This window comes from Anguilla rostrata, chromosome 6 (assembly GCF_018555375.3).
Source record: "Anguilla rostrata isolate EN2019 chromosome 6, ASM1855537v3, whole genome shotgun sequence".
Lineage (NCBI taxonomy): Eukaryota > Metazoa > Chordata > Actinopteri > Anguilliformes > Anguillidae > Anguilla > Anguilla rostrata.
In genome coordinates this window covers 14,823,994-14,839,704 of record NC_057938.1, presented here as the reverse complement: position 1 = coordinate 14,839,704, position 15,711 = coordinate 14,823,994, and the positions used below count along the sequence as shown (strand labels likewise).

The 15,711-nt window shown below is 43.2% G+C and overlaps 1 protein-coding gene across 2 annotated transcripts; it reads right to left on the bottom strand.

Annotated features, from left to right (window-relative positions):
* Positions 1 to 10,277: 10,277 nt before the first annotated feature.
* On the bottom strand, positions 10,278 to 15,686 carry LOC135256622 (E3 ubiquitin-protein ligase RING2). 2 transcript variants are annotated; one of them, XM_064338573.1, is made up of 8 exons: positions 15,668 to 15,686; positions 15,125 to 15,206; positions 13,860 to 13,955; positions 13,509 to 13,669; positions 12,261 to 12,476; positions 11,609 to 11,881; positions 11,178 to 11,349; positions 10,278 to 10,861 (listed from the first exon to the last, which is right to left on the bottom strand). In XM_064338573.1, exons 3-8 carry the CDS (start codon positions 13,944 to 13,946, stop codon positions 10,760 to 10,762), a joined length of 1,011 nt encoding a protein of 336 aa, XP_064194643.1. In that variant the 5' UTR covers positions 13,947 to 13,955; positions 15,125 to 15,206; positions 15,668 to 15,686; the 3' UTR covers positions 10,278 to 10,759. The 2 variants fall into 2 exon arrangements, with proteins under 2 accessions (XP_064194643.1, XP_064194644.1); XM_064338574.1 differs by lacking the exons at positions 15,125 to 15,206; positions 15,668 to 15,686 and adding an exon at positions 14,748 to 15,094.
* Between the last annotated feature and the right edge of the window lie 25 nt (positions 15,687 to 15,711).

Genomic DNA, 15,711 nt, shown 5'->3' with positions numbered 1-15,711 from the left:
GGTTACTGGACTTTACATTCTTTGGGCTTGTTTTAGTTTGTTGTGTTTTAGCTGTTTATAGGCAGGTTGGGGGATGCTTTCTGAGTGAATCTCTGTGTTTATGTTTCTGTGGCATTTCTTATGCTTCTGTAATTTCAGCCAACCGCTTAATATAAGCTAAATGTTTGGGCTTAAATGCAACATGAAAACAAATGTTTTACTAACTATTTTATAATGAAAACATAGACCTGTGTCTGGAGAGCTGCTGTGTACAGTGTGACACCAATGCTAAAATCTGTGAGTCATTTGCTGCTTCTGGCTTACACCAAAGCCCCAGTGCACTGCACCCACCATACTGGAGAAAATTTGACACATACTGCTGCAGAAAGTGTTTAAGGCTAGATGTGGTCCAGTCCATGGAGTAGCAGATTCTGAAGCCATGTTGTTGTTCCCCTGTGTGGTTGAAAGGGGGGCTGTAGATAAAATGTCTTGTGCACCCCTGGTTTGTGGGTCAGCTTTCAGTAAGACATGCTGTTCCCTTTAATTACCGCTGTTCCTCTTCAGAGCTCAGTTCTCTGCAGCCGAGCCTTCAGAACACTTGTAATTTCCCTCAAGAAATCATCCTTACTCCCTGCCAATGATTCACCTCGCCTCTGTCAACATTGCTCATTGAGCATGTGTAAAAACATCCATGCCATCCATCTCTGAATTGAAAACATTTCCCTGAGACCTGCAAAATCCACAGCCCCAGCTGGTTCAGCAGCCAGTATACGCAAGTCCCATGCTGAGCACGACATTTAGTCTCCCAAGTTTTGGGCACAACGAACTGAGGACATCAGGGATTCTGGACAGTGTACATTTAAGCCTGTAATTATCAATGCTAAACTGAACCCATCATGACAGCATGACCTTTTCCAGACTTGGAAATGGTAAACAAAATGCTCAAGGAACCCACACACAACCGCCAAGCTCTGTTATCGCTGCATCCAGAATTCACAATTACCCTTTGGAATTCCTGGAAGTCTGCTTTTTTCAGGAGAGGTGCAAGTTGCTCTCCTTCACAATATAAATTCATATGGACAAATATTCCTCATCCATTCTAAAATAATCTTCAGAGGGCTTCACCTTGCATCATGAGTGCCAGACACCTAGGTTGCTTGTTTCAGAAAAGCCTTTTATATCATACAACAGAATTCTACGTACAACAGAAAATTAACCTTTTAATATACTCAGGAAACAAGTATTTTAGAGGTCTCTGCAGGTACATAAATGCACCTGAAATAAAATCCTGAGTTATTAGGAAGCCACATTGAGATCATTGCATGTTTTTATTTTAAATTCTTCAAAAGTCGCACTTGAACCTCATAAAGTTCACACACGTATATACACTCTCACATATACACAGGAACACACACACTCAGCGCCGTGCCGCACAGAAAGTGAACAGATTCTACCGACTCATCATGAATAACAAGTACAGTGGGGAGAGGGAGCAGTGCTGGGTAATGAATCGCAGTGAAGAAACAGTGCCGTCCTGTGTCTCTGTGCAACAGCGGTGGGTGGGCTGGCACGCCGGGGGCCGGTACTTAAGCGTCCAGGAAACAAAACAAAAAAAAAACTCTCAAACAGCAGCTCTGTTAGACAGATCTCACCAAAGTATTAAACCAAATTAGACCACTAATCCCTGACGAAAAAAATCACACGCTGTCACGAAGGACCTGTCTTTCCAGCAGACCATCATGCTTACTGTACTGTGTCACCTATTCATTCCAAACCTGTGCAGTGCACCACAGGCGCCTTGAGCTTCTGCTAACTCGCATGATAACGAATCAGCCCTCAGAAGCAGTAACTCTGTATGTATCTCATTATGGAACATTCTAGAGCACCAGATGGGCATGTTGCAATGGAACAAAAAGTATTTACAAATATTATTAGATGAATAGAGCCTTAGATTAACTTGAGGATGAGGAGAGTTTGCTGGTTTCCACTCTTTCTGTCAGCACAGTTTTCACATTTAGCTGGAGAGGAGCCACTGCTTGTTCTGCAATGGTGTCCACAAACATATGCCCATCACACTCTTTATTACTGTTTAATATGCCTTTACTCAAGAACATTTGAGGTCAAAGGCCCAGTTTGGGTTGGGGTTTTTTTTTTCTATGCAAGCTCATATTGATAGATCCTGAGGACAGCTAAGTAGGCTGGTTTATTCATTAATTCCATTGAAAGTCTATTCATATTCACAGTGCCACTGAGCTGAAAAGACTGAATTGTATTCAAGCAGAATATCAGCTGACCAACATATAAATGGGACCGTCTTAGACAAGCTTGTGAACAGAGATAATGGCTGTGGAGATTTCTCAGAAAAAGTGCAGGGAACGATGGCTCTTAAATAGCAAAGCACGGAGGAGTTTGTGTCCGTGTACGTGCATGCATGTGTGTTGCAGATAGAGAGAGTCTGCTGCAATAGAGAGAGCTTTTGTGTATGGTGCATATGCTTCTCTGTACAGACAGTTCCTAGTCATGGGAAAGAGGGAGGACGGATTGAGGAGGAGAGAGATGAGGGAGGGAGGCAGAATGCACGAATGGGGGAAAGCGAGGAAGGAGGGGCTTTGGCTGAGGGCTTCTTCGAGGAAAAACCCTTTTGGGTTTGGTGAAATGGGAAAGTTTAGGGAAGGCTCGCGTGAAGGATTCAGCTGCTTTTTATTATGCGAGGCACGCAGTGTTCTGTATTTAAAGGCACAACAGCCGGGGCCCCAGTCAACTGGAGACACCCGGTTAACAGGCACAAAGTGCTGAAATTAGACACCCAGAGCACAAACAATGGCAACTTGCCCAGGCGACGAGCTCACTCTCCGTACAGTCTGCCAACGGATCTGGCCACACTACAGCCTATGAATAAGGAGGGGCTGAACAGTACCGCAAAGCGCCAATCACACAAAAGATCACCCTGTACTCGTCTCTCATTGGCCAAAGGGTGGTTGATATATTTCTGTTTCCCAGATTGTTAAAACAACAGATTAAGTGTTTAGTAACCAATGTCACAACTACCTGCCAGGAAAGATTCCCCAGTGACCGTGTTTGAATGCCTGAAGTCTGTGAAAGAGGACCACATTTGAATTTTTGACAAAGCTGCGAAGCTGCAATTGAACGAAGCTGCCTCCTCTAAAGAGGCACTTGACCACCGGCAGACTCAGCCAACCTCTGTATAACGATGAGCAGTAGGATGGCACATATTAAATGAAAATTAAACAGAACAGCACTTAATTTGAAGTCAAGTCTGGGGATTACGTTTGTGTTCAAAGTTGCGCATGAAAAAGGACTCCAGCGACCCTTGAGATGTTTGCGCTTCAGTCGGCCGAAGGGAAATAGCAGCATTTAAGCAGCACTCATCACGCCCCGAATCAGTGAAGAGATTAGTGTGGACGTGTAAGCCATCACGCTCTGCTGATAAGGACTGTACACTTTCCTCCCCTCTCGCCTCAGAGCCGGCGGCATTGGCGTTCACCCTGAGTGACCATATCAGAACACACCCCGTCTTGTGCTCGCGCTAATCACAGAGCATATCATTGCGTAGCAAGGGTTCTACGTGGAAGGGCTAATATGTAACGTGATAAAATTCATAAATGCTTTTTAATGTTTTTATTAACCTTCACCTGCCTTTTGGACTTTGGATGCCGCCATAAAAATAGGAGTCATTTCAAATGGTGCGACTGACTTCACCATAGTACAGCATGTGTTGTTATTGCTACCATTATGATCTCAAATATGTTATTTATTTTACATACAGTAGAGAGGCAGAAACAGTGATATTAGATGTGCTGGAAGGAAAGGCAGAAAAGGGGAACTAAGGAACAGAGCGAGAGAGAGAAACAAAGAGGGGGACGGGGGAGGTAGAATTCATTATTAGTAATCTGTCCTTGCACTGTTCACAGTTCTGCTTTGTAAGGCTAGTGAGGAATGGCGTGGTCTCTTCAGCCATCCCGATGGTCCCTGTGCATGAATAGCAGATGTACGGACTGCTGTAGTCTAAAGCCGTTTCCAAGGGAACAGCCATGGAGCTGACACATCCGACCCTCCACAGACAGAAAGAACGGGGGCCCTGGTACATGGAGTTCTTCTCACGGGTTAAAAAAAAAAAGACAAAAAACATCAGTTTAAATGAGTAACTTATTTTCACTGAGCCAGTCACAATAAATAGACGCAGAACCCAAGGGGGACCACTGTAAAGTTGTACGTATACATTTTATTTGTATTTCAACATAACTGTATGATTGGGCTGATGTCATTTTTAAATCTATATAACTCACTAAACTACAAATATGTCAGTACAAAGCAGCCTGAAGTGGGTACTGGTCAATGGTGTGAGAAGTGTTAACCCCTTTATTGAGAGGACAATCTTAGCTAAAGGGAGGTCATTTTAAGGATTTGAGATGAAAAAACTAAAGAAATTTTCTCTTCATTCCATTTCCTATGTTCATATCCGCATAACTGTAGTACACTAAAAAAGAGCAAGTAAAACAGAGAATCTAAAATTCACCAGAGAAATTGGACTGAATTGACTCTTTTACTTATTCAAATAAAATATCAGCTTTATTAATATGACTCAAGAAGTCCTAGTTTTCAGTTGGTTAATTAGAGCTGCAGTTCAGTCAGACTCAGTCGAAGTCGATAATATTTCAGTAAGAATTGACTGCAGTGCTGGGCTAGATAACTATCCTGACTAAACTATTAGACTAACCTGACAACACATTTTGCATAAAATTAACTGCTAAGATGGCGTCAGGGACAACACTGGGACAGAATGCACTTTCCAGTTAAAATTCTGCTTTGCTGAATGGCTTTACAAACTGTTTGGTTATCAAACAGGGCAAGAAGTTGGGAGATGCATGACAGACAACAATAAACTAGTATAAATTCTCGTTAAAGCAGAATATGATTCAATATTTCCTATGTAATGGGTATCGGGTATGTGTGTTTGTGTGTGAGAGTGGAAACGGTCCAGAAAATGATCATGCCTCAGGGTTGGCCATTAATCCATATCAGTGTCGATGGATAGCTGCACTGGATGTCTCCCATTATAGCACTCAATACAGGAAACAATTTCATTGGTTAGATTCGCCCTGCTGTTTGCATAATCTATTTTACAGCATGTGATGATGACATCAGAGAGCCCCTCGGCAATAGCCCCTGTCAGCTAAACTCATCAATGACACACTTCCAATGCAACGTCACAGGACCTTCGGTTTCTCCCAGAAATTCCTTCTTCTCCTACTGTGGGCTACTAGAAAAACTGGCATTTTTACAGAGTTTCCTAGAAACATTCTGTTTCACAGAGAAACCATCTGCTCTTGAACAAGCATTGTTATAATTCATGGTTTCGAACATAACATCAGTATTCATTTGGGCAGATTAGTACAACGGCTACAAGCATCCAATTTGCATTAATCTCCCCTTATCTGTCTTGTACTGCAGGGATTGAAATTTGCTGTTGAATTTTCACCTTCCAGCATAAAACAAGTTGTGTTCATTTATTGTTTAAATAATAATAATAATAATAATAATAATAATAATAATAATAATAATTATGTTTTTTAAAAAGATTCACAGTTGCAGGTCCATCATATTAAAACCATGAAACAGGAGGAGACCGTGTGGAGCAATCTGTAGGGTGACTGTCTCTCCCCACATACAAATCACACTTTAATTATACGGCTTCAATTCAAAACACTTTCAGTACTGCGATCCCATCTCTCTGTAAATCTCCTGTCTGAATAAAGTGAAAAATGCATCAGGAGTTTTGAGTGCCTGCTCTTTGTAAAAAATATATTTAAAAAGAATGAAAGGAACACTGCTGGTATTTTAGCAAATGGAGTTGAGTCACAGAATTGATGTGCAATCTACTTTTCCTGCTCTGTCTCAAGATTTCATGTGACCTCAACCTCGATGGAGGATGGAGCTCATTTTCAGACTGGACAAAGACAACACAAAATTGTATTCAAGGCTTCTACAAGGCTTAGCTGAAACTTTCCTGCAAGCACACAAGGTCCATGTGAGCAGGTAATCGCTGTTCCGACAGAGAGACTGTATCTTGGTGGGTTTTACACGTGCACGTGTGCTGAAGTTCAAAATGGAGTAATGCTGTGCAATACATTTCTATGTTATGGATATGAGACTGGAAATCAGGTGGCTTTTACTTGGATGGTTATCTGAGAAACGAATACACCAAAGAAAGTATTGCAATCAGCTGAATTTTTAAATGCTCAATATATCCAATTGCTAGACACCTGCATTCTTCCTAGAGCCCTTGTCACTCACTGCAGAGGGTAGGCTATGTCCAGCTTACTGTTTATTTTCAAAATACTTTCAAGTACTTATTTCTTCACCCCAAGAGAAACAATTTTACATTCCATTAAAAATGTGATTATGAAATGATGTTTTTCATCCAAACAGTACTTCAACAGTGTTTAAAATCAGATAACTACATAACTCTTCCCTGTCAACAACCATGTGAGATATTCAAAAAGCTGTTTGTTTTCTGTTTACCTTTTCAGTATGGCCATTTCCAAAAAGAGGAGAGGCCACCCATATCACGATGTCATCAAGATTAACGGAAAGACAGTGGCTTTCCACTGCACGAAAGATCTGCTCGGATGCTTGCAAGTGCATTTTAGTCTAACGGAGGCCAGGAACAGCCTTGGCAGAGGACTCCATGTTTTCATAAACAAGGTGTCAAGAGAGCATGCACAGATGAGTGGCGTGGCTGGGGTGGGTACTGCAGATGTCAAACCCCTGCTCGGCCTGTGTGTGACCCCACGGGTACGCAGGCACCTTTGGGATCCAGTCATCACGAGCTGAGCTATCAATTCCCCTTCTGCTACCCACTCCTCTGGAATATCTGTACTAATTAGTAAACAACACAGCTGCAGAGATATCACAAATACAGAGTGGCTTATGATCTGTGGTGTCTGTGTTGGATTGAGTGTGCATTTATATGGGGGGTTTACATAGTCCTTATCACATACGAACGCAACTGGATCAGCATTATTATCAGAGCATGACCAGAGATCAGGCTGTGGCAGGGATGGGCAGGGTATGGTGGGTTCTCAAGCGCTGCTTTAAATGAATCTGTGAGCATACTTGCTCTAGTATAAATGCCAAACACAGGCCTAAGATAAGCTACCAGAGGTGTGATCCTGTTTATCATTGGGGGCGGGTCATAGCACTACTATAAAGCAAGATCCCCAAACCAACCTGCGAAGGAGAAAAATAGGTGAACATTTAAACTAAACTTTATAAAGGTATAAAGGATTTTTACCTTTGAAGATAATCTGTCTGGTTTACACATTCTTTGTAAAAACTTGTTATTATTGTTACTGCTAAATACAAGTATGTCACTACATAGCAATAACTTATGTACAGTAAATCCATAATGTAATGACATCAGTTAGCTTTAGCTTCCATGTTCAAACCACTGCATTGTAGCCAATAGGGAGTATAGGATAAAGGTGTGAAGAATCTTTAATCCTATAGGGCTCTTGAGCCAGTTTACTGGAGCACCTTTCCACTACTAAAGGGGAACAGTCCAGTTTGATCATCTGCTAGACATTTCTCTTGCTCCACCTTTGGGATGCCATTGTGTTTTTAAAAAGGACCAGTTCACCATGTATGGTACTCTTATATGATTCATTCCTGGACTTATGAAGATGACGTTATGCAGTGCAGTGGTTAACCAAGAAGGCGAGAGATTGGCATTGCTTGCAGGTCCATGGCCTAAAATTTGCTGTGCCCAGTGCCCAGTGCCCAGGAAGACCATACTCCTGATGCCACCCCCACCCTCTGAGTGCGGGGGGGCAGCCGCTCCACACGGGAGGAGCCTGTACTTTTCCACCCCTGGGCCTGGCACTTGGCACTTGAGACAGAGTTCCACACTTCCTGCTCTGTAGGGCCTGGCACAATGCCAGGGCTGGTGCACTGAAAGCACCCCTGGCTGTGCTGCAGTTCACTCGCTCCAGTGTACGGCTGGGTCCTGCACGCTTGCCGTTTGTGTGGGTGAAGGTCCAGTTATCTGTACTGTGGGACGCTGTTCTGCCCACAGCTGATTGAGGGTTGTGCCCCAATAGAATGTTCCATGGGGTTTCGCTTTGATTCTTCACATTCTTTGACTGCCTGGATTCACACGCTTGTCCTTGATTAACTCAGGGGGTTGGAACCAAAAAAAGGCAGTCATGCATAAACAGTTTGTCCATTTTTTGCCCTTTTCCCCCTCATCTGTTGAATTTTCTCATCCAGTTTTATCTACTGTGAATGTTTTCAGCAACGATAAAGCTGACCTAACATACCAGGATACTGAAAACTATGAGACTTGTGTTTGTTTTTCCAGAAGATTCCATTGTAATTTAATATACTTTAAGGCCATTTCACTGACCAGAGCATTTTTAGAATTTGACTTCTTAAGTGTGTGCAAAGGCAGTGAACACACAGTAGTACTGCTTGCCGTTGGGAGGGGCTATCGTTTTGTACAATACCTACTGAACAAATAAGCACTATACAAGCATTAATGCACAGTGAAGGCAGAACACAGCAACACCTTTGTATGGGTTTTGACTGCATGTTTGCTGCATGACTGCATTTTTGTACGCATCTGCTATGACTGCAGTATGTATTTAATGTCTGGAGCACAGGAAGATTAGCTAATACATTACAGTGTACAGGTAATGAGGATCCTAATAAACAATAAACGGTGTTTCTCCCCATTCAGCAACTTGACCGTTTCAGGTGAATTTGAAATAATGAGCCCCTCTTCACATAAAGACAGTTATAATTAGCGCCAGTGCCATTTGTAAACCTGACACTAAGCAGCCCAGAAATAATCCTAACCTGGACTGGGATTAAATCAGGACTTTTAAAAACAGCTTCTTACGACAGATTACCAGCAACGTAGTGATGAGGGGTCCACGGTTGTAATCCGGAGGAAGACGGCTTGTGTAATTATAGACTACGCTAGAGCGGGTCGCACAGGGGTCAAGGTCAAATACAGGGGCCAGCACTTGTTGTCCCTGCCTGACACATTACGAACAGTGATACATGCTCTGTATATGGCTACATTAATCAGAGCAGGCTTGTTCAGCAGAAGGATTGGTGGATTTGTTTATTAATGAGAAGTCATACCGCTCCCCCCTATACATCCTGTTCATGATAAAGAACAGAGCGTGAAGGGTGTGGGCAGCACATTTAAAATAAAAAGGGATGGTGGGGGGGGGGCGACAGAGCGTGTGCCATTAGCACCATCTGCTGGTGAACCAGAACACCTCGGTCTCCAACAGAAGCTGTCAATGGGGCTTTAACATTAATTGTGCGTGGCACATTGCAGACTGTTGCGAGACCAGTGTGTGCCTAACTGAGTGATTTCCTTATTCTTAAGGCTACAAAAGACTACTGCAGTAAAAAAACACTGTTCTGCACAGATATTTGTATCTGTGCTAATAATTTTTGATGACTAACTCTTCAACTTCGGTCCATTTTGAGAATGAATACAAGCACGGAAACCATTTATAGTTGGTACCTTTTTTTATTTTTCAAACAGATATTGCAGAATACCTTCCCCCCCACCCCTTACCCCAAAACATAACAGTTAACCTTTTTTTTTTTTCCAAAAAGACATCTTCAACCTAAAATTCAACATGCTATAAATGTTTTCATATCGTCCAATGAATTGAATTTGAAAAAGTTTCTCAAAATATCTTGTTTTTATGAAATCATTATTTGGCTTCTTTCTCAGACAGAAATGAAATGCTTCCTTTATTGTTGATGACAATTCTAAATGCTTTCCTAAGGCTCAAAAACATCAGGCTGTGCAAGTCTGACGTTCGGCATCTGCTGCACAGCGTGGGTAATGTACGGCGGCTGCCACAGTACGTTGCAGAAACTCGTACGTGATGAAGAGCCACAAAAGAATCTGTGGGCACATCAGCTAAGCAGGGATAACTAGCCGCTATAGCAGGAATGCACACCGAAAGCGGTTCCCTGGGAAGTGACGGACACTAGCGGGGAAATTCTGGTCACGTTACAGTGAGCGGTCAAAGCCGCGGTCCACACTGATGCAGCCGGTCTTCACGAAGCTCCAGGCGCACTCGAGATGCATCCCTTCGTTTTCCGAAAAGCTGCCCCCCGTCAAAGCGATAGTAGAACACGTACACACGTGGGACCAGGCAACAAAAATGGAAAGCAGTTGATGGAAATGGGACAGGCCTTGAGTTGGCAAATTGAAAACTTGCTTATATATATATTTAAAAATAAAAAAAAAAACACTTTGGATCATAATAATTAATAGAGCATCCTTTGCACTCAGTATGCCTTGAAATGAACAAGTGGTTTAGTGAGACAACGTGATCTCCAAGTGATGTCCGATTACAATTTAAAGAACACAAAGAGGAGAACTCTACTGGGGGATGTCAGAAATAGGTCATTTCCAAATTATGAGTGCCTGATGTTTAAACAGTATATATATACACACATAGGGATAAAAAAGACAAAAACAACAACCAAAAAAAAAAAAAAACACAAAGGTACATGCCCAAGAGTAACCCACCCCATACCCTTAACCCCTACAAAATACCATTTAAAAAAAACAAAAAGAAAGCAGCCACAGTTAATCAGAAGCAGGACTTCTGAGTCCGATGAGTTTGAAAGAGAGAGGAGGAGGAGATGAAAGAAGTGTCAGTCCACTGAGCCCCGCCCCACCCAGGCCAGGCCCCACCCACCGGTGGGGTGAGCGACAGGTCTATTTCTGTTCCTTGGTCGGGGCGAAGTACAGCTCCATGGGCTTGTTCACCTTCCAGTACTTCTCACTCACCAGCTCCAGGGAGAAGGACCCATTCAGGACCTGTGGAGCAGCCCGAAAAACACGAAGAAACTGCTTCAGTGGCAGCCTACTGACCGACTGTCCTACCTGTGCACCAATCTACTGACAGAAAATGAGTGGACGTACAACGAGCTGTCAATCACTGACTTGAGAGACCCCATTTTCTACTCTCCAAAAACAAACATAAGGGTTAAATAAAAGCAGCAGTAGCCCACCATAGACAGATAAGCACATGTAACACTCTTCAGACCAGCGCCAGCGCAAGTAAGGACCGCTAGATTCAGGTGTACTGTTAGCATTTCTGATACAGCAGGACGCAGCGGAGCCGCATACGTACGGTGAACTGGCTGTTGGCGGTGGGGATGTAGATGGTGTACTGCTTCTCGCTGGCCGCCTCCACGTTTATGGGGCTGGCGTCGCCGTTCTTGCGGAGCTCCTCCAGGGCCAGCCTCACCGCCAGGTACTTGGACAGGTGGTCCACTGTGGCGTTTCCTGAAGTCTTGATATACCTGCAGGGGGAAAAAAAAACCCACCGGTAACTGTAAGGTGGCGCTCTCGAGCCCAAGGCCTAGAGCAGTTGACTAAAGTTCATCCATTCATTTAAACAAGAGCGTGTTAGCTAATTTCTAACCATTAGCTCAAGTGTCAGGTTAATACCTCACCACTAGGCCTGCCAAAAGCACTGCAGTTCACAGTGATAAAGCGGCCCACTTTAAGGATGTAGCCAACACGTTCTACATCGGTTTTCGTTTCCACCAGTCGGCTCACCTGGTCTGCGCCGCGTCGTCCTTCTCCATGAGCGTGGGGTGCGGCCGGAACACCAGCTCGATCTCGCTGGCGCCGTCCAGGGCCGCGTCGCCCGTGCTGTTCTCGGCGGCGTTGTCCATGTCCAGGCCCGAGTCGTCCGACGTCTTGGTGCGCTTGATGCTGGGCCCCGCCTCCTGGTTGCTGTGCACCGAGGCGTTGCTGCAGTGGGAGCTGTCGCCGTTGTCCTCCGCCCCGCTGCCGTTCTCCATCTGGTGCTTCTTGCCCCTCGGTAACCTGCGGAGCGCACCGCCACCGGGGGGCGTGGGTGACACCGTCATGTTAACATGCTCGTATTTATTTCAACCATATCTACGGCACTTGATATAAATGATATACCAGACCTGGGTCAAATACGTATTTGTTTTGGATTCAAATACTTTTCTACACTTTACTGACCTTATCTGGTGTATTGGAACCAATGAAATACACTCAAAAAGTGCAAACCCTGCCTTCTGGTTATATTGGCAGGCTCAATTACACCAGGCAAGATCAATAGAGCACAGAAAAGTATTTGTATCCAAAACAAATACGTATGACCCAGGTCTGTGATATACATGTGAAGTAGCAGGTGCAGAAGCCATTTGGGTTAGTTAGCGAAGGAATTGACTCTGACCTGTTCATGGCCTGGATTTTGAGGCCCTCTTCGATGCTGTGGCTGAGGGCTAGCTGGTTGTTGTGTTTGTTGATGCGGGCCAGGACCCTCTCTTGATGGGCCTCGTACTCGTCTCTGCTGGGGTAGATCTTGCTGATTAGGGCGTCAAAGTTCGGGTCGGGGCGGAGGGAGCGCTTGGAAACCAACTTCTTCCGGCAGGTCGGACACTCTTTGTTCCTGAAAGACACAGGGGGCCCCAGTCATATAACATTAGACAAGGACATTTAAACTGTTATAGACAAATGCACTCATATTAGTGGTGACAGTATAATACCACCATCGAGTTCCAAATCCAGATAAATAGTTTTACTTTTATTTTTCTTCCTTTTTTAAGGATACAGAGCAGGCTACACAAAACGCCTATTTCAATGTAAAATTGTCAAGAAAAATTCCATATTCAGTTCACAACCAAAAACAGTTTATACTGAAGTCCACAGTACCACAGACGTTTTCACCCCATTGTACAGAATCTATCGAGTCTTAAATCTCCCTTGAGGAGCCACCAACAGGTCTCTGATTTTGGAGGGCTGGTCTTTTTTTAAATGTTTGAATCTCAGTTTGAGCAGGAACAGAACCTGGTGAAAAGCTTAGCAGGCCAAAGCTCAGGTCACCTTGCCCTCGACATGTGGTCCGGTCCCACCAAGACTGTTTCAACATGTGCTCTCTGACAGCTCTACGCACTTGTGAGAAAACTTCACTTCCTGGGCCTTTGATAGACTGTGCCTGCTGTATGGCAAAGTTTTCCCAGAAAAACATACAGAACCCCCACCCACCGTTAATAAATATTCATATTTTTCCAGTACAAAAACCAAGATTCGGTCAGTACATTGTTCAAAATTTACACTGGGTTAGAAGGATTGAAAATGGTACCTTTGTGGAACCAAATGCCAAAATGGCATGTCAAAAATCTGCACTTAAACTGCTAATTTCTCAAAAAGTGGAACATTTCTCTAAAATCTGAGATGTCAATGGATATGTCCTGTCCAAATTCACATGGAATTGCCCAAAAACAATGTGAGATGAGGATCAAATTGTAGTCAGTGTGGTCACATTGAATAACCTCCTCGCTGTGAAGCAACAGTAAACATTTAAATGTAAAGGAATGAGCTTTTACCAGATGTGGACCATCATGCTTACGTAAAAATACATGCACAGATCAACAGAAACTGGCAGACAGACAGACATAGACAAACACACACACAGACGCACCCAGATCGCAGCGCTGTGATGATACAGTCAGCGCAGAAGCGGTGGAGGCACTCCTTGGTCGTCATAGTGTTCTTCAGCATGTCCAGGCAGATGGGACACATCAGCTCACTGTGGAGGCTTCGGGGAGAGACTGCAATCTCCAGCCCGTCAGTGATCGCCTCCTGCAGGGCACGCCACACAACAGCACAGGGTGAGCCCTAGGCCACAAAACCACCCCAACTATGTACCCACAAATCCTCATTCTCATACTTGATTAATCCTTCAACTTGCTACTTCCTGAAACAGGTCGACGCCTTCATTACAAGCACATGGCTTATATGTGCTATGCTATAAATGGTTCTGAATTCTTACCTGGGGGGTTCTCTGCAGTTCATACAAACTGAGCTCCCATGTTTTACTGAGGGGCTGCACTCCATTTGACTGCACTGTCTGGGTCATCTTCTAAATCTGGAAACAAACACATCACACTTATGATGTAAAAATGAAATATATACATTTTTTAAATCCAGTGTATTTGTGGTTGTATGTAATGTAATGTGGTTGATAGTGTGGCTCTGTTGTCATATAACCAGAAAGCTTAAAATTGTGCAGGACAGTACGTTACTAACCGCAAATGCAGCTTCAGCTATAACATGACAGATTTGAGTGGATGCTTCAATATGCCGGAATGGGACACACACAGCAGAACTAAATCCTCTCATTTAAACCCATGTAAAAACGTACAGTAGCAATCAGACAAGTTTCGGATTGTTTTACGTAAAAATACAAGATTTTCTTCTCTTTCTTGCCTTAATTTCATTTTACTTTGGATATCATCAACCCAAATGTTATGAACGACGGCTGAAACTTTAATTTGGATCCGTTTTAGTAACTTAGCGTCAGCCTAAATGAAAGAATACCGTAAGCAGCTAGCTAACATCATTATGCTAACATTAGTATTTCGACGTCTGACACCTAGCTAACACCCGTTAGCGCGACGTTCAGTAGTCCACTGTGACCCCAGTTAAAGGAAAAAAACTGTCGCAACGTGGCTATGTAAATACCACGTAAAACAATGGACCGCTTTACCCTCTAGTGAATGTATTTAGGTTATTAAGTTCAAAAGGAACAATTTTCAAAGGTAAAAACCCATTCTCTATAAGACAATCTGGGCTGGCTAGCCACTTCAAGCGTCTTTGTGTGGTGCTGGATTACTAGCTACAGCTGTGCACACGTCGCGTCAACAATACACTAGCTCACCTAGCTAGCAAGCTACCGATCTCTTTTCGCTTACAAATTTTACTTTAGGTTCAAAAGTTATCACGGGAATGTAGCAGAAATAAAATTAAACAAAGCGTATCCGCATTTCAATTCAGTCCTGTCACTTCGATGAAAAGAAGCATAAAAAAACAATGGGAGGCTGACTGCGACGGTTTCTAGCAGGCTAACGTTAGTGGGGTTCTAGCGAACTAGCAGCAAACCCATGGCGAGCTAGCTAACGTTAGACAGTTTTAAGTTTAAAGCTAGTCATGCAGAACATTTTTCTTGTAGTCATATTGTGTACTTTTGCCCGAGTTCACAACCCAAAACACCAAACAATCGCCCGAACGTGTTTGTTTACGATGCTATGTACTTACATTTTGTGTGTTGTGGATACACAGTATCCAGCGCGTTCTCAATATGTGCTCAATATGGCGGACTAGAGTTCCGCTGTGGATTCTGGGAAACGTAGTAGACATCCCGTTACGAGTTTTGTAAAGGCATAATCTAAATGTAGCCTAAATGACAGGAAAATAACTAAAAACAAAAACAGATACAATTCCACTATTAAGTTAAAGTAAATCAAGATAAATCAAGATTATCAACGAAGAATAAACTGCTATGAACAAGCTGTAGCCTAAAGCAAAACACTATAGGCTACAGAAATAGGTTAATAACGTTTGACTTATAGCCTAGCCTTTGTGTTAGTCTGTGTTAGTAGACAAACCTATCACAATAAATACATACATAACATTCATCCATGAACATTTAACTATATCATCTACCGTTTATGATTTTAATCTATTCTAGGGAAGCCAAAATAAATGTTTTGCTAAACACTTGGCGTGTGTTTTCAATGTTTTTTTTATTTTTATTTATTTTTTACCAGAAGTGATCGAAATCTAAAAGATGTTGCCTACCAGGCGGCGCTGCAGTTTGAGGAAGTTTACACTACTTTAATGAA